General features: G+C 36.1%; 1 protein-coding gene across 3 annotated transcripts in view; it reads right to left on the reverse strand.

The window, feature by feature from the left end:
• CCDC91 (coiled-coil domain containing 91) overlaps nucleotides 1–27,486 on the reverse strand; it is a 475,330-nt gene that overhangs the window by 136,006 nt on the left and 311,838 nt on the right. For all 3 annotated transcript variants that reach the window (XM_027844380.1, XM_027844381.1, XM_027844382.1), the window contains 3 exons: nucleotides 7,652–7,744; nucleotides 7,490–7,558; nucleotides 6,485–6,661 (listed from right to left, as the gene is read on the reverse strand). In XM_027844380.1, coding sequence (XP_027700181.1) covers nucleotides 6,485–6,661; nucleotides 7,490–7,558; nucleotides 7,652–7,744 — 339 coding nt within the window. The remainder of the gene's footprint in view (nucleotides 1–6,484; nucleotides 6,662–7,489; nucleotides 7,559–7,651; nucleotides 7,745–27,486) is intronic.

The raw sequence follows: 27,486 nt of genomic DNA on the forward strand, positions 1-27,486 counted from the left end.
AGATAGATAGATAGATAGATAGATAGATAGATAGATAGATAGATAGAGGGCACAGGGTGAGTTGAAGATGAATGGGTGATATCTGGAAAATAAAATTAAGGGATGAGAGAGGATTATACTGAGAGGAGAAAGGAAGAAGTAGAATGAGGTAAAATATCTCACATGAAACAGACAAGAAAAGGCTTTTACCATGGAGTGGAAATGGGGGAAGTTGAGAGGGAATGAGTCAATCTTATTCTCATAGGATTTGGCTTAAGGAGGGAATAACACACAATGGGGCATGGAAATCTATCTTACCCTACAGGAAAATAAGGAGGGAAGGGGACAAGAGAGCAGGGGGTTGACAGAGGGGAGGGCAGATTGGGAAGGGGATAATCAAAAGTAAACACTTCTGAGGAGGGACAGGGTCAAAAGAGAGAATAGAATAAATGGGAGGGTAGGATAAGATAAAGGGAAATATACTTAGTTTTTCACAACAGGACTACTAATGAAGTGTTTTATATGACTATACATCTATAACCTGTACAGAGATGCTTGCTTTTTCAATGAGGGTGGGTAGAGAGGGAGGAAGGGAGAAAATTTGTAACCCAAAGTTTTAAAAACACAGGTTAAAAATTAAAAAAATAAAAACAAAACAAAACAAAAAGATAGAACAATTTAACTGCTTCCACGTCCTAGGATAGGTACAATTCAAAAGAAGGTTAAAAATATCCCAGGAAGTGATAATCAGTGACCCTGAGCTCACTGAGCATTCCCCCTCCCTCCCCCCACCTCCCACACTACTGGGAGTGAGGCCGCACTAGTAGACTCAACAACATGAAAGAGGCTTACATCAAAATCCAACACCTAAAACTCTGTCTCTCCCTCCCTTTCTCCAGTACTGTAGAGTCCTGGTTCCAGGCTAAAGAAGTTTCCTTGGACTTCAGTAGTCAGCTTGGCCACAGTTCTTTAGGAACAAAAGTGTGCTGGGGGCTCAACACTTGAAGCACCAACACCTCGCTCTGCTAGTGCCAGGAAAAGTGGGTTCTAAAATGTTGATGCCAACAGTCTTTGAACTGCTGATGCTCAGTCACAGAACTGAGGAACAGATGTAGTGAGACAGGTCATCAGGACAGGACACTACACGTGGGGAAGGGTTGAGCACTGTACCAAGTCTGAGGGAAGAGCACAGCATCCAGCTGAGGCCAATTCTAACCACATGAAAGTTACTTGGAGCAGAGACTTAGGCTGGTGAACAGTATGGGAGGAGGCCGAAATGCTTTTAGATCCTGCCCCCAAGGAAGCCACAATCAAAGGGGGAGGGAGTCAGAAGTTAACAACAAGGAAAATAAGGGGAGGGGTGGAACTGAAATATTAAAGATTCCAGGGGGGAAAAATCTCAAAAGATCTTGAACATACAGATAAATCAATAGGAAAAAAAAAACAGTAATAACATAAGGAAAGATCTAGTAAATGAGTTTGGGCAACTATGCATAAAACTGCAAAATGAAGGAAAATGATCCAACACTCTATGAGACAGAGGATCCTATAGGATTTGAGAAAAAACCAAAACCAAAACCAAAAACATGGATGTACAACACACTGTTCCTGAGTGGTTTAAAAGTGAAATGAGAATTATGAGAGCAGAATTTATGTCTAACAAGGCATAAATAATAAGCAGAACAGAAAAACTTGAATCAGCAATGGAAAGCTTCACCAAAGAAATGAAAGGGAGAACAACAGATTGGGAATGCAAATACACAGAAGTGAAAGACAAGTTATAAAAATAGAAACAAACAAACAAAAAAAAACCCCCAAGAATATCAAAAGAAAATATGCTCACTATGTAAACAAAATATAAGGATTTTGAAGACAAGATGGGTAGAAACAACCTAAGGTCTCCCAGAAGAACATGACAAGATGAAAATCTTAACTCCATAATGAAGTAGTAAAAGAGAGCCACCAAAAACTTCTGCACATAGAGAATGAAATTCCAACTGAAAAAATTCACACATACACTCCAGAAAAAACTCAAGGCTGCAACCTCCAATACACAGCGGTTAAATTTAATAATTCAATTCATAAACAACAAGTTCTGCAAGTATAGTACAAAACTATTCCACGCCCACTAGAAAAAGGAGGAGTGAATGGAATAATGTTTCCTGAAGAGTACTCAAATTCAGGATTCACATATGGTAACAAAACTGAGAACACAAAAGAAATTGAGGAATACTTTCAAAACTATAAAACACCCAAACTATCAGAAGACTAGATAGAGATATTAAATAACTCAATCTCAGAAAAGGAAATAAAACTAGCTGTTGTTGTTTGTCTTTCATTTTCAAAGAGGACCAATGACATCATGGGGTAAATTGGATTTAAGTAAGACTGAGTTACACAAAGCATCAGCCTCACTCTCTCTTCTAGAGTTATTATAATCCAATGGTGAGACGAAAGTCAGGATGAGTGGTGATGACCTGGGATCCAGGTGAAAGACCTTGGTTTATTTGATGTGTGACCAAGCTCAAAGCATTCCACAGTATCTGCTTTAGCCACCTTCATGCATTGGAACAAAGTGCTCTCATCTACCCATTCCACTGGGTAGAAGTCTGTCTTAACATGCTTGGATAGACATCCCCCTAACTCATGGATGGATTTGAGGACTGTTGGTTACCTTCAGCTTGATTTAGCCTATCTGCTGAGACAGTTTTCCTGGGGTGTGGCCACTGCACATGCTACAGTTTCTTGTAGCTACAGGTTAGATTGGGTGAAAGGTGAACACTAAAGGTGGATGAGCAGCCCTGAAAAGGGCTCAGCAAGCCCTCATATCAGAGGTGCTACAGCTAGCTGTAAAGGAATTACCAAATGAAAAAACCTCCTGAACCTGATGGATTCACAGGAGAATTCTATCAAACTTTGAAAGAACAGTTAGTACCCATCATTCACAAACTATTCTCAAAAATTGAGAAAGAACCCTACCATAATTCTTTTATGAGACAAATTTAATCCTGATAACTAAATCAGGGAAAGATAAATCAAATTTGCAATATATCATCTAAAAAATCATTACACTATGTCTATTTGTCTGCCTGAATACTCCCAATAGGCCACATATGATTAGTTTGGACCGAACTTTAAAATGAATACATTAGTAGTAGCATCGTCTCAGAAACCCTAAAATTCTGAAAGCATGCTTTAAGTCTGCATAGCAACTTTCAGTTGGAACACAGGTTCCAACCCCACTTTTCAAATTCAAGAAAAGCTTTGCAATCATTTAAATCAGTACTCCATTTAAATGCTGCAAAATGGATTGGTTCTGACCTCAAACAGCATTACTACAACATGCAGACAGAAACACACACACACACACACACACACACACACACACACACACACACAATGACTATGAAGGTCTTCTGAATATAAAGGTTTCTTGTATAAATCCTAGTGTCCACCTGGATAGCATATGTCTGAAAATGGAAAACTCTGACATACTCTACTGAAAAGAAACACATAGTCATTTGGACTTACTAATATCTTATATCCTCCTGAGCTTTGCAAAATGCCTGACATTTTCCTGGTGAAGGAATCTACCTGATCCATCTTTGTCAAAGTTGGGAGGCCTGAACCAGAATATCTACAATTTATATCAATGTTCATATGAGATGTCCAAGGGGAATAGGAGACTTTTTTACACCATCAAAACAGGCACATCTGATACAAAAAACTGATTTTTATTGCAACACAACTTCTAGAAAAATCCAAGTAACCTATATAAACTGGGAAAAGTTATGCCATAAAGGAACTGATTAAGGTCAAGCTTGATAAGATGCTGTCATGAAAGATTAAAGTGAGTCAACTAGATTAATGCTACTAAATTTGTATTTATATAATAGCTTTCACATTAAAGTATTTTTAAAACTACATACATACTTTACAACCCTCATGTGGAAATATAAGAAAGTCAACCATAGTAAATATTGAGGGATTTCACTACTCTTTTAAGACTGTCAGCTGCCTAGCCAGAGTTTGGTTGGAGCAACTATGTATTACCATCAAGCAAGGACTGCTAGAATCAGGCTATGCTCAGTAGGCATGGATTTTTCAGAGTATCAGATCCCAAAAAGTACACAGAAGTATAAAGACATGGTATTTGTTGAATTTGTAAAAAGGAATCTGATACCACCAATTGCTAAGTACATTGGTTGCCCAGAAATATTCCCTAGGATCCTATAGCTACTATATAGACCACATGGATTTGGTTAATTTCCCTCAAGCAATAGACTCAATGAAGGATAGGTAATAATCCTTGTTTTGTTCTATTTCATGGAGGGAAGAGTGTTCATTTGGAGACTGGTCCTTTTGCTTTCCCAGAAAACAGACTACAAATAATATCAAATGTGAGGAAAAGTTTTCACTGATGAATTTTCACAGGAGGCAATGAACCATTAGTAGTCAATTCAGACAATAAGATTAATGATTATAATGCACATACACATTTATTCATTAGGCCCATCAACAAACATAATCAGTATTTAATATATATATATAGTACACTATACTAGGTACTGTAGATGATAAAACTAGGAAGCATTAAACCTGTTTTGTTTGGTCATAGAAGGCATAACTAGGAATGAGGTCAGGAGGAAGGGAGGATTTAATAGAAGCAAATTTCAGTTCAACATTAATAAAAAGTTCCAAATAATTAAAGTTGTCTGAAAGTGCAAAGAATGGGATGCCTTAGGAAATACTTTATCACTGACGATAGAGTCTTCAAAGATAGACTGAATAACCACTTGTCAGGCATACTCAAATAGTTAAGAAATGGAATAGGAATTTAAGATCATTCATTCCAACCTTCATTACTTAGACCCAGAAATTGACATCCCCTTACCCACATACTCTGCAATCTAGGGACATTGGTCTCCTTGCTGTTCCTAGAACATGACACTCCACCTCCCTACTCTGCATTTTCACTGGCCATTCTTTATGTCTGGAATTGTTTCCCTCCTCATCTCTGTCTCCTGGTTTTCTTGGCTTCCTTCAAGACCCAGATTCTTCTAAAATCCTTTCCTGATTTCCCTTAATGCTAGTGTCTTCCTTCTGTTGATTATATCCAATTTATCCTATATTTATGTTGTTTGTATGTAGCTATTTGCATGATGCCTTCCCCCATTAGATTGAAACTGCTTTTTGCCTTTTCTTCTTATCCCTAGGCTTTAATACAGTGACTTGTTTGACTTGACTAATGATAATGATGGAAAAAAAATAAGGAAAGAAAATCTTACCAATGAAATATTTAAAAATAAAGAGAAGAAAGAAAACCTAAGAAGAAAGTTCAGAAGGGGACAAAGGCAAACAGGGAAGTTTTGGTAGTACTGTGTTAAATTTCCAACCATACTTAAAGTATAACAGGCCCAACCTGAGGAGATATGTATCAGAGGATTATACCTTAGTTTCCACAGCCTGCAGAATATGACTCCTTTAGTTCCTGACCTAGCTGACTGGTTGCTATGGTTATGTTGGAAGCAGAGAGGAACAGCATTTTATAGCCTTTTAATTTTGAGTGTACATTTTAAAAATTGTATTAAAGTTATTTTTATTATCTTTTATGGTCTACAAGTAGTTCTGTGCAAATTAGCCATTGAGTCTGAATCACAGGTCTGATCTAGGTCAGGTCTGGATTAATGACCTCTTTAGCAATATATTCTAAGAAATAAAGAAAATGGACCCAACTAATTGTCTTGTAGTAAGAGATCAACACGTATTTGTTGATGTTCATCATAGTTAAAGTTAGAAACTGATTAGAAACTACAGAGATGGGCAAAAAAGGGGGAAAATGTATTGCCTAGTTACATGAAAATTATGTTATCCTTTTACCTTTAAATAATAGAAGTTTAAAAATTGGAAATAAGGGGCATCATGCCATGGGGTGTACTCTTGTAATTCCATTATTTTTTCTCACCAAAAATCCCAGTCAGGTTTCAAATTATCTTCCCCTTTCCTTGCATGGGAAAGGTCCCAAACTGAAGGTCCCCTGTAATTAGAAACTACAGGGTTTTCTTCACCATATTCATATTCTTGCTTCTCTTTTGAAGCAAACTCTTCTGAGTTTGTGTTCTTCAATTGTTTTCAGTTATGTCCAACTCATGGTATTCCCATTTTGGGGTTTTCTTGGATAAGTACTAGAGTAGTTTGCCTTTTTCTTCTCAAAGTCATTTACAGATGAGGAAACTGAAGTAAACAGGGCTAAGTGACTTGCCCAGGGTCACATAGCTCGTAAATATCTGAGGCTGGATTTTAATTCAGAAAGAGGAGTCTGGCACTCTGTCTAGCCCTGGTGCTCTATACGGTCCATGGGGTCACAAAAAGTCAGATATGACTGAATGAACGAACAATAAAATTTCAATTGATGTGATTTTAAAATATAGTAAAATGATCCTAATTGAAATAAATAAGAAAAAAAAGAAAAGAAAGCTATATTTCCATAAAGTTATCTACTTACCTGACTTATTTTTCTTTGTTCTTGTAAAGCTTCTTGGATTGCCTGAGATACTTTTTCTTGATCCTTATCATGCTCAGCTTTCCATATTTCCTTCTCTTCAGCGTGAACTTTTTCCAAGTTTTTTCTTTCTTCTTCTACTGCTTTTAAAATAGCATCCTTCACTGTCTCTTTCTCAATCTTTGAAACAATAATGAAAGAAATAGTATTAAAAACAATTATTATTTGAAGAAGATAGTCATTTACTGAATGAGAACATTATCACAGATAGATGCTACTCTTAATTCTAATGAGGTTTACATATAGTTTTGTTTTGTGTACATGCTTTGTAAAACTAAAATTGTATCTACAATCATCATTGTAATATCATATCTATATTCACTCTATAAGTGTATTCAACAGAATTCCTGAGGTTTCTAAGATACATCTCCATTAATAAAGACTTCTATCAATGGATTAGGACTCACAAATGATCAGTGGCAACAGAAAGCAAAATAAAATCAGTTTGCACGTGTGAAGAGGACAGGGAAAGTGACAACATAAGGATTCTACTCACCACATGCTATAGTATTAGGTCTAAATTAAACATAAGGTTCTGCACATCTTAATTTCTGAACCCCTTAGTCTAAATTATTTTTAATCTCAGATGAGAGACCAATAGCCCAAGTTTATTTCAGGTGCCATATTGCATCCAAAGCCTTTCTTTATAAACTAGTTGTTAGGGTGCTCTTCCCCCTCAACTTATTTCATATTTCCTTCTATGTTAACATGTTATATACCCTAGTATTAAGTCCTTGATGTAAAGGACATTAAAAAATTGCCTTTGAATTTGTAAGGCATAGGGCCTTGCACAAAGACATGAATTAAAATAAACATAAGAGATAAATAAGGGGGAAATCCTCTTTCTAACATAAAGCTATTACAACAATAGACAGACAAAATTAATCAATTCACCTTTCTTAAATGTCACTCACTTATAAAGAAACCAATTATTATATATGGCAATACCTTTGCTGCATTTGCTAATGCATCTTTACTTCTTTGCATTTCTTCTGCCAAACACTTTCCCAATATTTCCTGCAAATCATAAAATGATTCAATAGATATTAGATTTATTACCTGAGGAAGCAAGGCCTATTTTTTCCAAACACATAGTATTTGGAATCTTACCTTCTGATCTTGAGACTGTTGAGTCAAAGTTTCTTTTAGTTTTTCTGTTAGTTGTTCCTTCTCTGCATCAAGCATATCCAGAAGCCTCTGATGCTTTAAGGAAAGATAATTAAATTATTGTTATGAATATGATGCAAGTAAGAGAGCTGCTAAACTCCAACTGCCAAAAAATAGCACAATTTCTAGCATACAGTAGGTATTTAATGAAGGCTTCTAACTTGACATGTAATGAGGTTGCTGGGTGGTAAAGTAGATAGAGTACTGGGTCTGAAGTCAGGAAGATACCTGAGTTCAAATCTGGCCTCAGACATTTATTAGCCGTGTAACTCTAGGTAAATCATTTAACTTTTGTTTGCCTCAATTTCCTCATCCGTAAAATGGGGATAAAAATAGTTTCCACCTCCCAGGGTGGTTGAGGAAGCAAATGAAATAATAAGTAAAGTACTTAGCACACAGTAAGCACTATATAAATGTTAGGTAGTATTATTGTTGTTGTTATTATTGATTTAAAACATAGGTATTATAAATTTATATACTGAAGTTTATCTAAATAGAATTTTAACAGCCAACCTCTTCCACAAAAAAACACAACTACCACATTAAATACCTTTCTCAAGTACTTTAATGTATATTTCTTAGTTCTTCATCAAACTATAGTATATGATATGAGACCCCCTGAAAGAGAACAACTCAAAATTGAAATGAGATGAATAAAATGGGGTCAGAATAGGAATTTGCTTTTCAAATCAAACTGAGAAAGACTGGAATAAATAGAGATGTTTAGCTTACAGCAAAAGAAATGATCAAATGCTGTTGACAGATAAAATAAATGAAGGGCAAATATCATCCTTTAAGTCATGTACTTTTCACAGTATTGTTGAATGGAAGTAAATATTCTATTAACTACAGTTTCTGCAGCATATTTTTTTTTTACCATAGACACATTAAGTTAAACCATAAGAGGCCAAGAGAATACTATGTGATACCCAATGCCACTCACTATTAAAGGACACAGAGCTAGATTATTAGCTTTCATTCCAATGTGCTAGGGAACACAAGGCCACATTACTTCTAGGGAACCTCAGCATTATACCCCAGTCACTGCTTGGCACTTGCTTATTTCGAGAGGCTAGAGATAAGATGGGAGTGATATGTCAGATGTGCCATGGGACCCAAGGCTGGACCTGCTGAAGGACAGGCAACCTTTCTCCCAACATTACTGTCCCTGAATCAGAGCAACTGTTCGCTGCACTCTCTCTAAATGGACTTTCCCCAGGTACCAGAATTGCTATTTAAGGGACCTCTCATTCCCATGATTCTCTTCTCACTAGCACATCATATGGTTATAGATTTAGAGCCAGAAAGGATCTTAGAAGCCAAACTCCTCATTTTAAGGCTACACAGGTAGTAAGCGACCAAGCCAGGTTGCTAAATCATGTTCTTTGAGCTCAGGCCCAGCCTTTTCCTCTCTGTACTATGCTCAAATTGTTACGCCATACTCATTCCCTCCTTCAAAGAATGACTTTCTAAGTTCTACTCTAAGAATACTCCTTTACTCATGATTTTCTGCATAGCTAAATTCTATCAGTCGAGGTTCAACTCAGTTCCTACATTCCTAAAGCCTTTCCAAACTATCCAGCAGTGGTTTTTTACATTTCCTTAATTCTTTTCATACTTTTTGTCCAAACCACCCAATTTATCATTTGGTTACATTATGTGCTGCACTCTTACCTAGTTTTGTGTCTAAACCTTGCTTCCCCAACAAAACTGTAGTGAACTCTTAAGAGTATGGGATGTTTCTTAAGACTTCTTTGATATTCCTCAATGTCTAGCACTGTGCTAGGTATATAATAAAAGTTCAACAAAGGTTTCTTGAATAAGCATTAGATTTAAAGCATATATAGCTAGTTCCTACTATTTGAGAGAGATCATTACTGAGTATAGTTAGCACTTAAGAGAATGGTTTTTCCTTGTGCAGAACAGGGTAAGCACAATTAATTCATGCTAAACTACCTTTTTCCATATTTTCTCTCCCATATGAACTTTCTGCTCAAGCCAAACTCATTTATTCACTGTGTTGCCTCTGCTATGATGTCCTTTGTACTTTTCTACTTTTACAGATTTGTTCAGGTAACTGGAGAAGTGTCATTCTCTCTTGCCCTCATCTTCCAGGACCTTGTTTTTTATCAAGTCTCTTCTGGCTCTAACATGGATCTGATTTCTCTTTTCTCTGAACTTCTGTATTATTTAATGTCTACATCATTCATTGGAAAATAAATATGTACTGTTATGTGACATATTAAAATATTATTTGCATTTTTATTGTTGATATTTGTTTGCCTTAGGGAAAACAGGGCCTGAGAAGAATATGATACCTCTAGGGGAGGCATAGTACATAAGGAGCTTGGACAGCCACCAGAGGAAAGAAGAATGTCATTCAGATGTTGGTGCTCTGAAACAAAGTCCTTTGGGTAGAAGCAACATCTTATCCACTCAGATTAGGCTAGTTTTTCCATTAAAAAAGGCAATGGAAGTGCCTTCAAAACTTGGTTAGCCCAAGATTTAGAGCCCCAATGTGGTGGAAAAGGAAAATGCCAACACCAGGACACTCCATATGCAGGCAATCTCCTGGGGCCAGACCTCTATGTGCTCCAGCATAGCCCAGGGCAAAAAAAGCAAATGACAACCCTATGGGTGTCTAACCAAACAGGCAGCTGCCAGTGCCTTGGGGCCCTGCCAATGTAGCCCTCGGCAAACAGCCAGCAGCCAGACCCCACATGCTTCAGTATAGCCTGGGGGAAAAGCAGAAACATCCCACTGGCCTCAGCGCACACCAGATACCACCACTAGGACCCTGTCTCACCACCAGGTATACTGTCAGACCCTTACAGCCTGCAGCAGCACTAGCCATCTCAAATCCCCAACCCCTCAGCACAAGACACAAGGGTCTCTCACGTGCCCCAAGGCAACATCAGTGCAGCACTAGGTAAACATCCAGGACCTGCAGCCACTTGCACAAGAAGACTGAGGGTATTGGTATAAGATGAATCTGAGTGAATGACCTAAAAAACATATGGGGTGAGAAAGAGGAACACACTGGGCACAGAAAGAAGACAGAGGTACAATGGGGTAAATTATTTCACGTGAAGTGGCATTAAAGACCTATTATAGTGGAGGGGAAAATGGGAGGGGTAGACGATGAGCATCACTTAAGTCTTACTCTCATTTAGGTTTTGATATACAGATATCTAGATAAATATATCTAGGTTTCTAGATATAGTAATATGCACATATATGTATATACACTCATATATGTATATATTCTTTTTTTAATTTATTTACTTATTTTTAGTTTTCAGCATTCACTTCCATAAGATTTTGAGTTCCAAATTTTCTCCCCATCTCTAACCTCACCCTACCCCAAGACAGAGTGCAATCTGATACAGGATCTACATATATATTCCTATTAAACATATTTTCACATTAGTCATGTTATAAATAAGAATTAGAATCAATAGGAAAAATCATAAGAAAGAAGAAACAAAAGAAAAGAGAAGGAAATAAAAAGAGTAAATTGTATGCTTCGAACAGCATTCAGACTCCATAGTTCTTTCTCTGGATTGGATAGCATTTTCCATCATGAGACTTTGATGTCACAGATCCTTGCATTGCTGAGAAGAGCTAAGTCTATCAAAGTTAGTCATTGCACAATGTGGATTACAATGTATATAAAGATATATATATATAAGAGCTGCTAGGGATTCTAATATGGCTCTGCAGAATTATTTCTGAGATGTTTGAGTTTGTATAATATATGTATATTAGATAGATAGATAGCTGGATAGATAGACAATAGATATCTGTGTACAATGTTCTCCTAGTTCTGTTCACTTCACTCAGCATCAGTCCATACAAGTCTTTCCAGGTTTTGCTGAAGTCCACCTGTTCATTATTTCTATTAACACAATAGTATTCCATTACATTCATACACCATATCCTGTTCAGCCATTCCCCAATTGATGGACATCTCAATTTCCAAATCTTAGACACCGCAGAAAGAGCTGCTATAACTATTTTTGCACAATGGGGCTTTTTCCCATTTTTATGATCTCTTTGGGATACAGGCCAAGAAGTGGTATTGCTGGGTCAAAGGATATGCACAGTTTTATAGCTCTTTAGGCATAATTCCAAATTGCTCTCCAAAATGGTTGGATCATTTCACAACTCTACCAACAATGCATTAGTGTTCCAATTTTCCCATATCTTCTCCAACATTTATCATTTTCCTGTTTTTTCATGTTAGCCAATCTGACAGATATGATGTGGTACCTAAGAGTAATTTTGATTTGCATTTCTCTAATCAATAGGGATTTAGATTATTTTTATATGACTATAGATAGCTTTAATTTCTTCCTCTGAAAACTGCCTGTTGATACCCTTTCACCATTTATCAATTGGGGAATAATTTGTATTCTTATAAATTTGACTCAGCTCTCTATATATTTTACAAATGATGCCTTTATCAGAGACATTAGTTGTATAAATTCTTTCTAGTTTTCTGCTTCCCTCCTAATCGTGGTTGTGTTGGCTTTGTTTGTGCAAAAACTTCAATTTAATGTAATCAAAATTATCCATTTTGCATTTCATAATGGTTTCTATCTCTTGTTTGGTCAAAACTTCTTCGCTTCTTCATAGATCTGACAAGTAAACTATTCCTTGCATTCCTAGTTTGCTTATAGTATAAGTCTTTATATCTAAATCATGTACCCATTTCAACTTTATCTTGGTATAGTGTGTAAGATGTTGGTCTATGCCCAGTTTCTGCCATACTATTCTCCAGTTTTCTCAGCAGTTTTTGTCAAATAGTGGGTTCTTATACCAGAAGCTTGAGTTTTTGGGTTTATCAAACAGTAGGTTACTGTGGTCATTGACTACCGTGTCTTGTGTACCTAACCTATTCCCTTGATCTACCACTCTATTTCTTAGGCAGTACCAAGTAATTTTGATGATTTCTGCTTTATAATACAATTTAAGATCTAGTATGGCTAGGCTACCTTCTCTTGCATTTCTTTTCATTAATTTCCTTGAAATTTAAGACCTTTCGTTCTTCCAGATGAATTTTGTTATTGTTTTTTCTAGTTCTGTAAAATAATTTTCTGGGAGTTTCATTGGTATGGCACTGAATAAGTAAATTAATTTAGGTAGAATTATCATTTTTATTATATTAGCTTGGTCTACCCATCAGCAACTGATGTTTTTCTAGTTATTTAGATCTGACTTTATTTGTGTGAAAAGTGTTCTGTAAATGTGTTCATATAGTTCCTGGGTTTGTCTTGGCAGGTAGACTCCCAAACATTTTATAATGTCTACAATGACTTTAAATGGAATTTATCTTTCTATAACTTGCTGCTGGAGTTTGTTAGTAGTACATAGAAAAGCCAATGATTATGTGGGTTTATTTTATATCCTGCAACTTTGCTAAATTTATTTATTATTTCAAGCAATTTTTTACTTGATTCTCTAAGTATATCATCATATCATCTGCAAAGATTGATAGTTTTGTTTCTTCTTTGCCTACTCTAATTCTTTTGATTTATTTTTTTCTCTTATTGCTAAAGCTAACATTTCTAGTACAATACTGAATAACAGTGGTGATAATGGATGTCCTTGTTTCACCTCTGAGCTTACTGGAAATGCTTCTATCTTATCCGTACTACATATAATGCTTGTGATGGTTTTAGATAGATGTTACCTATCTATATGTATATATTCTAAATAAATTCATTGTAATTGAGAGGATAACAAAAGTTTTCATGTAAAAGGTATTGTTTAAGCTGCCCTTGAAAGAAACAAATTAATCTTTCTAAAGTGAATTCACACACACACACACATTCAATAAACTCTAGGGGCTCCCTAACCCCCTCCAAAGATCAAATACAAAATTCTCTGGCACTTAATATCCTTCATAACCTACTTCCCTACTACCCTTCCTGTCTTCTTATACCTTACTAACACCCATGTACTTTGCAATCAAATGATACTAGCCTTTCTATTGCTTGCATAAGATACCCCATCTCTGGACTCTGCATTTTCACTGGCTGTCCCTCACGGCTGAAATTCTCTTGTTCCTCATCTCTATCTCCTGGTTCTCTGGATTCCTTCTAGTCTCAGTTAAAAATCCAAACTTTTAAAAGAAACCTTTTTTGATCACCCTAATACTAGTGACTTCCCTCTCCATATACTTTTGCCTTCTCTCACTAACTCTGGTTCTTGAGGACAGGGATCATGTTCTTTGTATTTCTCAACATTCCTAACAGAGTGACATCAACAGAATAGAAAAATAGACATTCAAAATAAGACTATGATTTGAAGTAAATGATGTCTGTTTTAAAAATACTTATATCTCCATTTCTTTATTTTCTTCCAGAGACTAGAAATGAGGAATTACGGGGACAGAATGCTTCCTATATTATCAAATGATACCACTGTATAGGTCACTTATGTTTAACTATTTTTCTTTTTTTATAAGGGGATATTCAGTGCTGGTGGGGACCTTATAATTAGAAATGATTATAATGTAAATATAAAAGACTAATAAAACTTAAAATACTAAATTATCTCCTTAAACCCTAATCACAGATTAGAAAGGTACTTCTTTTTATGGCATGATGTTTAATATTTAGAACATCCTGTAGTCCTTAATTTATTTTGCAATTAGCAAATAGGAACATTAGCTAGAAAAATGGTTTCTTTTTTTTTAAATGAAGCTACAACTAGGGATTCTAATATAGCTCTGCAGAATTATTTCTGAGATGTTTGAGTTTGTATAATATATGTATATAGATAGATAGCTGGGTAGATATATATATCTTTATATATGTATATACACACATGTGTGTGTATGAACAGTTTTATTATTAGTAAATTTGAAAACAACCTCATAGTCTTATAAGTCATTCATCTCCCGTGAGGAACAACATGGGGATGACAAGGTTTTCAAGAACATATTTCGGGATAAGAGAATGGCTTTCCTAGATTGCAGTGATATTATATTCATATTGTCACCAACAGGATGACAACAGACCATCAAACCACAGGAAGGTAAGGCATCCAAGCCTCACACATAGATCTTACATTCTGTCAAAGCTGGGATGGAATAATAATACTGATGTTTGAAATAATAACAATTTACATTTGTATAGCACTTCATACTTTCCTCACAACACTGTGAAACAGCTGGAGCATACAGAACAAATTTCACTTAGCAGATAGGTGGCACAGTAGATACAGCAATAGTTACGAAGACCTGAGCTCAAATCCTATTTAGAAACTAACCAACTATGTGATCTTAGGCAAGTAATTTAACTTTTCTAAGTCTTAATTTCTCCATATGTAAAATGAAAATAATAAGAACATTTATCTGACAGGGTTTTTGTGAGGAGCAAGTGAAATAACATATATAAAGCAATATGCAAAACTTTGTTATATAAATGCTAGCTATTGTTAATACTATGATTCTCATCCACAAATATCCATGAAAAGAGTTCCAGTGAGAAGAACAATATTCACTTAATGATGTTTCATCTTTTGTTGATTATTTTGTTTTCAAACATAATATTGTGGAAATATTTTTGATAAAATAAGACTATAATTAGAAAAATGTTACATACTCACAAACTGCTGTTTAAGTATCTGTGAATTCAATTCGAAGTTTGAGAATTAGAGGATTCAAGTTTTTTCTATACAGGCTACTCGCAAAACAATTAATGCTAATGCCTGTGTATTAAAAAAAAAAACAAAACACCTGCTCAGTTTATATTTCTTCTAATGCATCAATTATATATCCCTACTGAAGAATTTTATGGAAAGTAATTTCAGCTACTCTTCCAGAATCTTAGGTTTTGGGATGAACAGTATTACAATGTGGTCAAGGTGATTATGGATTTCAGAGAGTAAAACTGCCTTTACTTCAGTGAAATACCTTACAACAGAAAAGATACCTTGTTGGAAATGTTTTAAAATTATTTTAAGATGAAAATAAACTGTAAAATTCAGAGCATTTGGATGGTTTTTTTCTTTTTTTCTTTTATTAATTAATTTATTTTGATTTATCAACAATCACTTCCATATACTTTTTTTACATAGCAGAATCAGTTTATTTTTAGTTTTCAACATTTACTTCCACAAGATTTTGAGTTCCAAATTTTGACCCCATCTCACCCCTCCCCTCACCCCAAGATGGCATGCATTCTGAATACCCCTTCCCCTAGTCTGCTTTCCCTGCTATCTCTCCCCCCCTTCCCCTTTTATTTTCTTGTAGGGCATGATAGATTTCTGTATCCCATTTCCTGTATTTCTTATTTCCCAGTTGCATGTGAAAACTTTTTTTTTAAACATGTGTTTTTAAAACTTTGGGTTCCAAATTTTCTCCCTTCCTCTCTCCCCACCCACCCTCATTGAAAAGGCAAGCAACTCAATATAGGCTATGTGCAGTTATGCAAAACACTTCCATAGTAGACATGCTGTGAAAAACTAACTCTATTTCCCTTAATCCTATCTTGCCCCCCCATCTATTCTATTCTTTCTTTTGGCCCTGTCCCTCCTCAGAAGTATTTGCTTCTGATTACCCCCTTTCCCAATCTGCCCTCTTCTCTATCATTCCCCTACTGTCTTACCCCCTTTCCCCCCTGTTTTCCTATAGGGTAAGACAGATTTCCATATCCAACTGAGTGTGTATGTTATACCCTCCTTAAGTCAAATCCTATGAGAATAAGATTCACTCATTTTCTCTCACCCTCCCCCGTTTCCCTTCCACTGTAACAGCCTTTTCTTTTCTGTTTTTTTGTGACATAATTTACCCTGTTCTACCTTTCACTTTCTCCTTCTCCTAGTATAATCCTCTCTCACCCCTTAATTTTATTCTCCAGATATGACCCCTTCATCTTCAATTCACCCTGTGCCCTCTATCTATCTACCTATATATCTATATATACACATACATAAATTTTTTCCCTCCAACTACCCTAATACTGACAAAGGTCTCATGAGTTACAAATATCATCTTTCCATGCAGGAATGTAAACAGTTCAACCTTAATAAGTCTCTTATGATTTCTCTTTCCTGTTTACCTCTTCATGTTCCACTTGAGTCTTGTATTGGAAAGCCAAATTTTCTATTCAGCTTTGGTCTTTTCATCAAGAATGCCTGAAAGTCTTCTATTTCACTGAATGACCATTTTTCCCCTGAATGATTATACTCAGTTTTGCTGGTAGGTGATTCTTGGTTGTAATCCTATCTCCTTTGCCCTCCAGAATATTATATTCCATGCCCTGTGGTCCCTTAATGTAGAAGTTGCTAAATCTTGTGTTATTCTGATTGTGTTTCCACAATACTTGAATTGTTTCTTTCTGGCTGCTAGTAATATTTTCTCCTTGACCTGGGAACTCTGGAATTTGGCTACAATATTCTTAGGAGTTTTCCTTTGGGGATCTCTTTCAGGAGGAGATTGGTGGATTCTTTCCATTTCTATTTTGCCCTATGGTTCTAAAATATCAGGACAGTTTTCCATGAAAATTTCTTGAAAGATGATGTCTAGGCTCTTTTTTTGATCATGGCTTTCAGATAGTCCAATAATTTTTAAATTCTCTCTCCTGGATCTATTTTCCAGGTCAGTTATTTTTCCAATGAAATATTTCACATTGTTTCCTAATTTTGCATTCTTTTGGATTTGTTTTACAGTGTCTTGATTTCTCATAAAGTCACTAGCTTCCAATTGCTCTATTCTAATTTTTAAGGAAGTATTTTCTTCAGTAATCTTTTGGACTTCCTTTTCCATTTGACCAATTTTGCTTTTTAGGGTATTCTTCTCCTCATTGGCTTTTTGGACTTCTTTTGCCATTTGGGTTAGGCTATTTTTTAAGCTGTTATTTTCTTCAGTATTTTTTTGGGGGTCTCCTTTAGCAAGCTGTTGACTTGTTTTTCATGATTTTCTTGCATCACTCTCAGTTTTTCCTCTGCTTCTCTTACTTGCTTCTCAAAATCCCTTTTGAGCTCTTCCAAGGCCTGGGACTGATTCTCATTTTTCTTGGAGGCTTTGGATGTAGGAGCTTTGGCTTTGTTGTCTTCTTCTGGTTGTATGTTTTGATCTTTCTTGTCACCAAAGTAAGATAATATAGTCTGACTCTTTTTGCGCTGCTTACACATGATCCTGTCCAATTACTTGAGTTTTAAACTCTTTGTTAAGGTAAGAGTCTGCTTCCAATGTGGAGAATGTACTGTCCTAAGCTTTGGGGGTTTGCATAGTTGTTTTCAGAGATACTTCTAGGGACCTGAAAATTTTCAGTTCTTCCAGGGTGCTAGGATAAGGCAAGGTGTTTCCTTTCCACCACAACAACAAGCTCCACCACACCAGCACTCTTTGCCCCAGGACCGCCCCTCAGAACTGTGACCCAGATCCAAGCCCCAGCAAAGCAAGAGATTCCTGCCTCAGCACTGGCAAAGAGATCCCTGCAATCCCCCTCTGATCAGCCACTTGATTCCCCCTCAGTCTGTGGGCTGGAAGCTCAGGAAACAGCCACTGCCCCAGGCCACCCTGGGGATTTGTGGCTGAGACCTAGCTCCTCTCTCACAGCAGTCACAGACTTTTCCCACTGACCTAAGTTGTCTTTGGTGTTTGTGGGTTGAGAAGTCTGGAAACTGCCACAGCTGCCTATGAATCAGTCCACTGAGGCCTTCTCCAGGTTCACTGTGGCCTGCGCACCCATGCCACACTGCGCTCCTCTCCCTGCCCGGTGCGATATAGCTTTCTGATCAACCATCCAGATTGTCTTTGGCTGGAAATTTGTTTCATTTGGTCTTTTTGTGGGTTCTGCTGCTTTAGAATTTGTTTAGAGCCATTTTTTATAGGTATTTGGAGGGGTTTGTAGGGAGAGCTCAAGCAAGTCACTGCTTTTCCTCTGCTATCTTGGTTCTGCCCCCTTAGTGGATTCTTTCAATTTATATATTATCTTCTGATTCTAGTATATCAAGGCAGTTCACTACTTTCTTGAAATATGATATCTAGGCTCTTTTTTTGATCATGGCTTTCAGGTAGTCCAATAATTCTTAAATTATCTCTCCTGGATCTATTTTCCATGTCAATTGTTTTTCCAATGAACTATTTCACATTTTCTTCTATTTTTCATTCTTTTGACCTGTTTTATTGTTTTTTGATATCTTATACAGTCATTTAATTTCCACTTGCCCACAGATGATAAAGGGTTCAACAACTGGTCAGAAGGAGATTACAGTAGTCTCTTTGATGGCAGTGCGTACAGGACTCTGTTCTGTTGCCCAAAGGTGGATCTGGGCCACAATCCTTGCTCATGGTTCCAAGGCAAGAAGGAATACTAACTAGCACATAAAAGCTTATAGTTCTTTACAGATCAGAGAACAAGCCAGAAGAGAAGTAAACATACTTTTCTTAGATTGTACCACCCAGGAAGAACTGAAGACTTACAGACCTCTAGAACTAGCTCTGAAAACAGATGCACAAAAAACCTGAAGCTTAGAACTGTACTCCCTTAATCCTGGAAGTAAAGCCCAATTTTCACATAAAGTTAAACATCAAGAAATAGACTGAAAAAAATGAGCAAACAACAAAAAAGAACCTGACTATAAAAAATTACTGTAGTGACAGGGAAGATTAAAACACAAATTCAGGAGAAGAAAGAGAAATGAAAGCAGCTACCTGCAAAGCCTCAAAGTCAAAAATGTTAATTGGTCTCAATCCCTGGAAAAGCTCAAAAATGATGTAAAAATCAGAGAGGAAGAGGAAAAGTAGGGAGAAGAAATGAAAATGATGCAAGAAAGAGTCACGGGCTTGGCAAAGGAAATACAACAAAAAAAAAAAAAGAAAGAAAATAATAACTTGAAAAACAGAATAGACCAAATTTTAAAAGAGGCACAAATCCACTGAAGAGAAGATTTCTTTTAAAAGCAGAACTGGATAAATGGGTGAAAAAAGGTACAAAAATTCACTACGAAAAGAATTCCTTTAAAAGTAGAATTGGTCAAATGGAAAAGAAGGTACAAAACTCACTTAAAAAAATAATTCCTTAAAAATTAGAATTGCTCAATTAGAACTAATAACTCCATGAGACTTCAAGAAACAATAAAATAAGTCAAAAAAACAAAAAAAATAGAAAAAATTTGAAATATCTCATTGGAAAAACAACTGACATGGAAAATAGATTCAGGAGAGATAATTTAAGAATTATTGAGCCACCTGAAAGCCATGATTTAAAAAGAGCCTAGCTATAATATTACAAGAAATTATAAAGGAAAACTGTCCTGCTATCCTAGAACTAGGGAGTAAAACAGAAATTGAAAAAATCCACTGATCACTTCCTGAGAGTTCCCAAAATGAAAACTCCCAGAATTATTATAGCCAAATTCCAGAGTTCTTGGGTTGCAGAGCCACAGTCAGAATCATACACAATTTAGCAGCTTCTACATTAGAGGATCAAAGGGAGTGGAATATGCTATTCCGGAGGGCAAAGGAGCTAGTATTACAACCAAGAAGCACCCATCCAGTAAAATTGAGTATAATTCTTCAGGGGGGGAAATAGATATTTAATGAAATAGAGGACTTCCAAGCATTCCTGATGAAAAAAAAAAACCAGAGCTGAATAGATAATTTGACTTTCAGATATAAGTCTCAAGAGAAGCATAAAAAAGTAAACAGGAAAGAGCAATCATAATAAATTCAATAAGTTTTAACTGTTTACCTTCCAACATGAGACGATGATACTTATAACTCCTAAGAACTTTCTCATTACTAGGGCAGTTGGAAGGAGTGTAAATAGACAAAGGGCATGGGTGTGAGATGACTATTTTGGGATGATGACTAAAAAAGTAAATATAAGAAGTGAGAAAGAAGAATATTCTGGGAGAAGCGGAAATGAAGAGCTAGAATAGGGTAAATTATCTTACATAAAAGAGGTGCTAAAAAGCTTTCACAGTGGAAGGGAAGATGGAGGAAGTGGGAGGGAGCACTTGAACCTCACTCTCATTGGAACTGGCTCAAAAAGGAAATGACACACCCTCAATTAGTTATAAAAATCTATCTTACCCTACAGGAAAGTAGGAGGGGAAGGGGACAATCAAAGAGGGTGACCTGATAGAAGGGAGGGTGGATTGCAGGAAGCAGTAGCCAGAAGGAAAACACTTTTGAGGAAGGTCAAGTAAAAAGGAGAGAGAACACCAAGACAGAGAGAGAGACAGACAGAGAGAGAGATAAGAATAAATGGGGGAAATATGGAGCGAAATATATGGTGATCATAAGTGTTAAAAAATTTATAGCCATTTTCTCTGAAAAAGGCCTCATTTCTCAAAAAGTACAGAGAATAAGTCAAATTTATAAGAATGTAAGTCATTTCCCAATTGAAAAATGGCCAAAGGATATGAATAGGTACTTTTCAGATGAATAAATCAAAGCTATCTATAGTCATATGAAAAAATGCTCTAAATCACTATTGATTAGAGCAACGTAAATTAAAATGACTTTGAGGTACCTCCTCACACATATCAGATTGGCTAATATGACAGAAAAAGAAAATGAGCAATGTTGGAGGTGATGTTGAAAAATTGAGACACTAACGCATTGTTGATGGAGTTGTAAACTGATTCAACCATTCTGGAAAGCAATTTATAACTATGCTCAAAGGGATATGAAATCATGCATATGGTTTGACCCAGCAGTAGCACTACTAGGTCTGCACCACAAAAAGATAAAACAAAATGGAAAAGGACCTATATGTACAAAAATATTCACAGGAGCTCTTTTTGTAGTGGCAAAGAATTGGAAATTGAGGGGATGCCCCTCAACTGGGTAATAGTTGAACACGAATATAATGGAACATTATTATGCCATAAGAAATAATGAGCAGGATTATTTCAGACAAACCTGGAGAGATTTGTATGAACTAATGCAGAGTGATGTGAGCAGAACCAGGAGAACATTCTACAGAGTAACAGCAATACTGTATGATGAATCACTGTGAATGACTTAGCTATTTTAAGTCATACATTGATCCAAGACCATACCAAAGTAGGACTCATGATGAAAAATACTATCTGCCTCCACAGAAAGAAGTGATTGCATCTGAATACAAATTGAAGCATACTATTTTCCTCTTTTTCTCTCCTTCTCTCTCTCTGAGTTTTCTTTCACAAAATGATTAATATGAAAAAAATTGTTTAAATGATTGCATGTGTATAACCTATATCAGATTGCTTATCATCTCAGAGAGGGGTGAGGGGAAGGAAGGAGGCCTAGAGTTTAGAACTCAAAACTTTAAAAGAATGTTAAATTTTTTACATGTAATTGGGGAAACTATTATTTTAAAAACAAAACAATTTTTTTTATTCTTCAGTGTGTATTTTAAAAGGAGTATATTTATTCTTTGGTTTTTGAAATATCCAGACATAATTTTTTAAAATGTGGTTTTAAAATTTACTAAACCCTTAGACCTAGTGATAATGGTACAGGCCTATACCCTAAAGAGATAAAAAAAGAGGTAAAAGTCATTTATGTAGTATACGTATACATATACATGTATGTAAGTATATATATATGATATTTATTTATTTATTTATTTATTTATCAGCTCTTTTTTAGGGGCAAAGAGCTGGAAATTAAGAGGGTCACCACCATTTGAGGAACAGCTGATCAAGTTTTGGCACAAGATGTAACGGAATATTATTATGTTGTTAAAAATTATGAAAGAGACAATTTTAGAGAAGACTTGGAAGACTTAAAAGAACTGAAGTCAACTGATATGAGATGAATCAACTTATACTCTAATAACATTGTAAAATAACATTATAAAAATAAACCACTTTTTAAGACAAACTGTGAGCCACACAATGGCCACACAATGACCAACAATGATTCCAAAGGGCAGATAATAATTGTATTACCTACCTCCTGACAGAGGTATAAATATGCAGAATGAGATAAACATTTTTGGACATGGATTTTACTTTGCTTGAAGGGAGTTTCTATTTGAGGTGACATGAATTTGGGCAGGGGTTGGGGTGAAGGAAGAAAGTATTGATAGTGATGGAGAAAAGAAAAATATAGAGAAATAGCAATAATGAAGCATTTAAAAATACATAGAAGAGAAAAGAAGGATGCTTAGGCACACCACCTGACACACAGTAGGTACTTAATAAATGTTTCTTATACTGAATTAAAAGAAACAGGTAAAAAGTGGTCAAGAAGCTGAATAATTCATCTATATTGGGTGAAAAATCAAATCTATTAATTTTCAACTGGGATAATAATTTTTTTTTTTTTTGTCGTCTGCATCATGGGAACATAGTCATATACTGGAAAACAAAGTCCCTTAAAAAAAAAAAAACTTCAGCTAACTATGTGAATACTATTTTAAGGAATCATCTCTATTGAAGAGAGTAACTACTAGGTCTCAGCCTTCCTTTACCTCACCACCTAATGCTCTCTTCCAGTCCCATATCACATTATGGAAGAAAAGGTATTAATAACCATAAGGTGGCATTACTATTTCTGGTATTTACAGCATAAGGAAGATAGCAAATTTCCTTAATTATATGGTATACAGAAAGTATAACAATTTAAAAAATATAAAGTCCCATTCAGAAATTTTATCACAGCACATCATACTATTGCAAAACAATTTCTACAACTGCTACTCTTCCTCCTACTATTATCTCATATTTAAATAGTGCCTTACAGGTTACTAAGTACTTTTCCTCACAACAGCTTTGGGTAGATAGTGGAAGTATTACTAATTCCATCTTACTTATGAGGAAATTTCTCCATCTCTGAAAAAAAGTGGAGCTTTAGAAATATTTGAAGTGATACTTCTAGCAGGTCACAGTATTAATTCTACTTCTCTATTCTGTTTGGCTTTAAAGCTAAGGGCCATATTGGAAGTTTACAAACAGGGAAAGGAAGAATGAAATCTCTTGCTAACCACATAATCTCATCAATTATTCCACTTCTACAAATCACACATAGAGATGTTAATAATGACTGATTAAAAAGAATGGTGAATGTTTGCATTATTAGGCTATTGCTATCTTTAGATGAATAAGCTAAATGGCTTCTTCCTTCAATTGTTCTTTCTCTGTGCCCCTGCCCTTTACATCCTCAGTCTACTTCTATTTAGGTTCCCGAGATTTTATAAAAATCAACAAAATGTGTCTGTTCATTTAAGATAAAAGATTCTAACCATAGTAATTCCATTAAATATGGGAATAGTTATTGTAACACTTGATGAAAATCATAAAAGCACTCGTGCTTGGGACTGTTAGTTATATATAAATGAATTAACTAAATAAAAGTAAACAGGCACTCTATAAGTAACTTGGGAGATAAAAATACCTGCTGAAATAGACCAGGATAAAACAAAGCTATTTCTCTAGCAAATAAGCAAAAATTCTAGTAATATAATCCTTGAATTTACAAAACATTTACAAAGTACTGATGCTAGTGTTCAACAGAAATCTCTTGTATGAAATTCTGTAACCAATAAATTGAAGAGCAGATGATACTTATCAACCGAGCTGGGAATGGATATTTAACTAATTTTGGGCATTCAGACAAATGGCAAGCAGTTTGTAAATTTTTGAAGTGTGATGAAAAATAAATGGCAGTGGTCACCTAAAAACTGTACATGAAAACTATTGGGTAACTCATTAAATAACTCTTAAGTGCAACTTGACCACTGATTTAACAAGGTTACAGTTTAAACCACACCAATCATTTGGTTTGTAGGAACTGGACATCAATATCAACCACTCTCTAGAACTAAAACCACATTGGGAAATAGTTGTGGGTAAGACTTATACAAGCTAGCAATGGACTAAATTACTAGGGGAGTTACTTAACAGGCTAGAAGAGTATTGAATTATGACAGAAATTAGAAGGCGAATCAAAATAATTACATATTAGATTCAGAAACCCACTTACCAATTTAGTGTGGACTCTGAATTTGTTGAAAGTCCACAAAAAAAAAAGATCTCATTTATTTAACAAATTCTGATTACAAATGAATATGGATTTGAGGATCAACAACTTAAGAAAGACTAGCAAATCTTAAATATTGTTTTTTAAATTTAATTTCTTTTCATTTAACAAAAAAATTATTTTCTCTTCCCTCCACCTCCTGTTTTTTTGAAAAAGAAAAAGAACTGGGGGCGGAGCCAAGATGACGGAGTAAAAGCAGTGACTTGCTTGACTTCCCAAACCCCTACAAATACCGGTAAAAAATGTCTCTAAACAAATTTTAGAGTAGCAGAACCCACAAAAAGACAGCCCAAGACAACCTGGATGGTTGATTGGAAAGGTCTACTAAGCCAGGCTGGGAGAGTAATACAGTTCAGCAAGGGCACACAGGCAAAGACCAGGCCTCAGGGGACTGAATCACAGGCAGCTATGGCAGTTTCCAGACCTCTCAACCCACAAACGCCAAAGACAACTTAGAAGGTCAGTAGGAATAGTCTGTGACCATGGTGAGAGAGAAAATTGGTCCCAGCCCCAGGCCCAGTGCAGCCCTGGGGCAGTGGCTATTTCCGGAGTTCAGCACACAGACTGAGTGACAATTGAGTGGCTGATCAGAGGGGAATTGTAGGAATTTCTTTGCTGGTGCTGAGGCAGGATTCTCTTGCTTTGCCCTTCCTTGGATCTGGGTCGCAGTTCTGGGCGGCGGTCCTGGGGCGAGGAGGAGTGCTGGCGTGGTGGAGCTTGTAGTGGCTGTGGAGAGCGCATTCTCCTCACAGTTTCAAGGCAGAAAAAAGTGCTTGTGGTCACTCATAGACCAGAGCACAGGCCAGGAAAGGAGTAAACACCTCATCTTTGATCGTGCCACCTTAGAAGAACAGAAAATTTACAGGTCCCTAGAAATGTCTCTGAAAACAGCTGCACAAAACCCTCCAAAGTTTGGGACAGTACATTCTCCACACTGGAAGCAGACCCCTACCTTAGCAAAGAGTTTATAATTCAAGTAATTGGCTGGGATCATGACCAAACTGAGCAAAAAAAGTCAGACCATAGAATCTTTCTTTGGTGACAAAGAAGATCAAAACATATAACCAGAAGAAGACAACAAAGTCAAAGGTCCTACATCCAAAGCCTCCAAGAAAAATATGAATCAGTTGCAGTCCTTGGAAGAGCTCAGAAAGGATTTTGAGAAGCAAGTAAGAGAAGTAGAGGAAAAACTGGGAAGAGAAATGAGAGTGATGCAAGAAAATCATGAAAAACAAGTCAACAGCTTGCTAAAGGAGACCCAAAAAATACTGAAGAAAAGAACACCTTAAAAAATAGCCTAACCCAAATGGCAAAAGAGGTCCAAAAAGCCAATGAGGAGAAGAATGCCCCAAAAAGCAAAACTAGCCAAATGGAAAAGGAAGTCCAAAAACTTACTGAAGAAAATACTTCCTTAAAAATTAGAATACAGCAATTGGAAGCTACTGACAATTTAAGAAATCAAGACATTGTAAAACAAAACCAAAAGAATGAAAAAATAGAAGACAATGTGAAATATCTCATTGGAAAAACAACTGACCTAGAAAATAGATCTAGGAGAGAGAATTTAATAATTACTGGATTATCTGAAAGCCATGATCAAAAAAAGAGCCTAGATACCATCTTTCAAGAAATTTTCAAGGAAAATTACCCTGATATTCTATAACCAGAGGGCAAAATAGATATTGAAAGAATCCACCGATCACCTCCTGAAAGAGATCCCCAAAGGAAAACTCCTAGGAATGTTGTAGCCAAATTCCAGCGTTCCCAGGTCAAGGAGAAAATATTGCAGGCAGCCAGAAAGAAACAATTCAAGTATTGTGGAAAAACAATCAGGATAACACATTTAGCAGCTTCTACATTAAGGGACCACAGGGCTTGGAATATTATATTCCAGAGGTCAAAGGAGATGTGATTACAACCAAGAATCACCTACCTGGCAAAACAGTATAATCCTTCAGAGGAGAAAATCTATATTCAATGAAATAGAGGACTTTCAAGCGTTCTTGATGAAAAGACCAGAGCTGAATAGAAAATCCGACTTCCAAATACAAGACTCAAGAGAACCATGAAGAGGTAAACGGGAAAGAGAAATCATAAGGGACTTATTAAGTTTGAACTGTTTACATTCCTGCATGGAAAGATGATATTTGTAACTCATGAGACCTTTGTAAGTATTAGGTTAGTTGGAGGGAAAAAATTATATGTACAGATAGATAGATAGATGGAACAGAGTAAGTTGAAGATGAAGAGGTGATATCTGGAGAATAAACTTAAGGGGTGAGAGAGGATTATACTGGGAGAAGGAGAAAGGGAGAGGTAGAATGGGGTAAATTCTCACATAAAATAGACAAGAAAAGGCTTTTATAGTGTATGGGAATGGGTGAAGGTGAGAGGGAATAAGTAATCTTATTCTCATCAGATTTGGCTTTAAGGAGGGAATAACATACACACTCAATTGGGTATGGAAAGCTATCTTACCCTATAGGAAAATAGGGGGGAAGGGGATAAGAGAGCAGGGAGATGATAGAGAGGAGGACATATTAGGGGAGGAAGTAATCAGAAGCAAACACTTCTGAGGAGGGACAGGGTCAAAAGAGAGAATAGAATAAATGGGGGGCAGGATAGGATGAAGGGAAGTATACTTAGTTTTTTCACAACATGACACTATGGAAGTGTTTTGCATGACTACATATGTATAACCTGTGTCAAGGTTGCCTTCTCGATGAGGGTGGGTGGGGAGAGAGGAAGAGAGAAAATTTGGAACCCAAAGTTTTAAAAACAA

Source organism: Vombatus ursinus, unplaced genomic scaffold, assembly GCF_900497805.2.
Source record: "Vombatus ursinus unplaced genomic scaffold, bare-nosed wombat genome assembly UNPS02014941.1, whole genome shotgun sequence".
Taxonomy (NCBI): Eukaryota; Metazoa; Chordata; class Mammalia; order Diprotodontia; family Vombatidae; genus Vombatus; species Vombatus ursinus.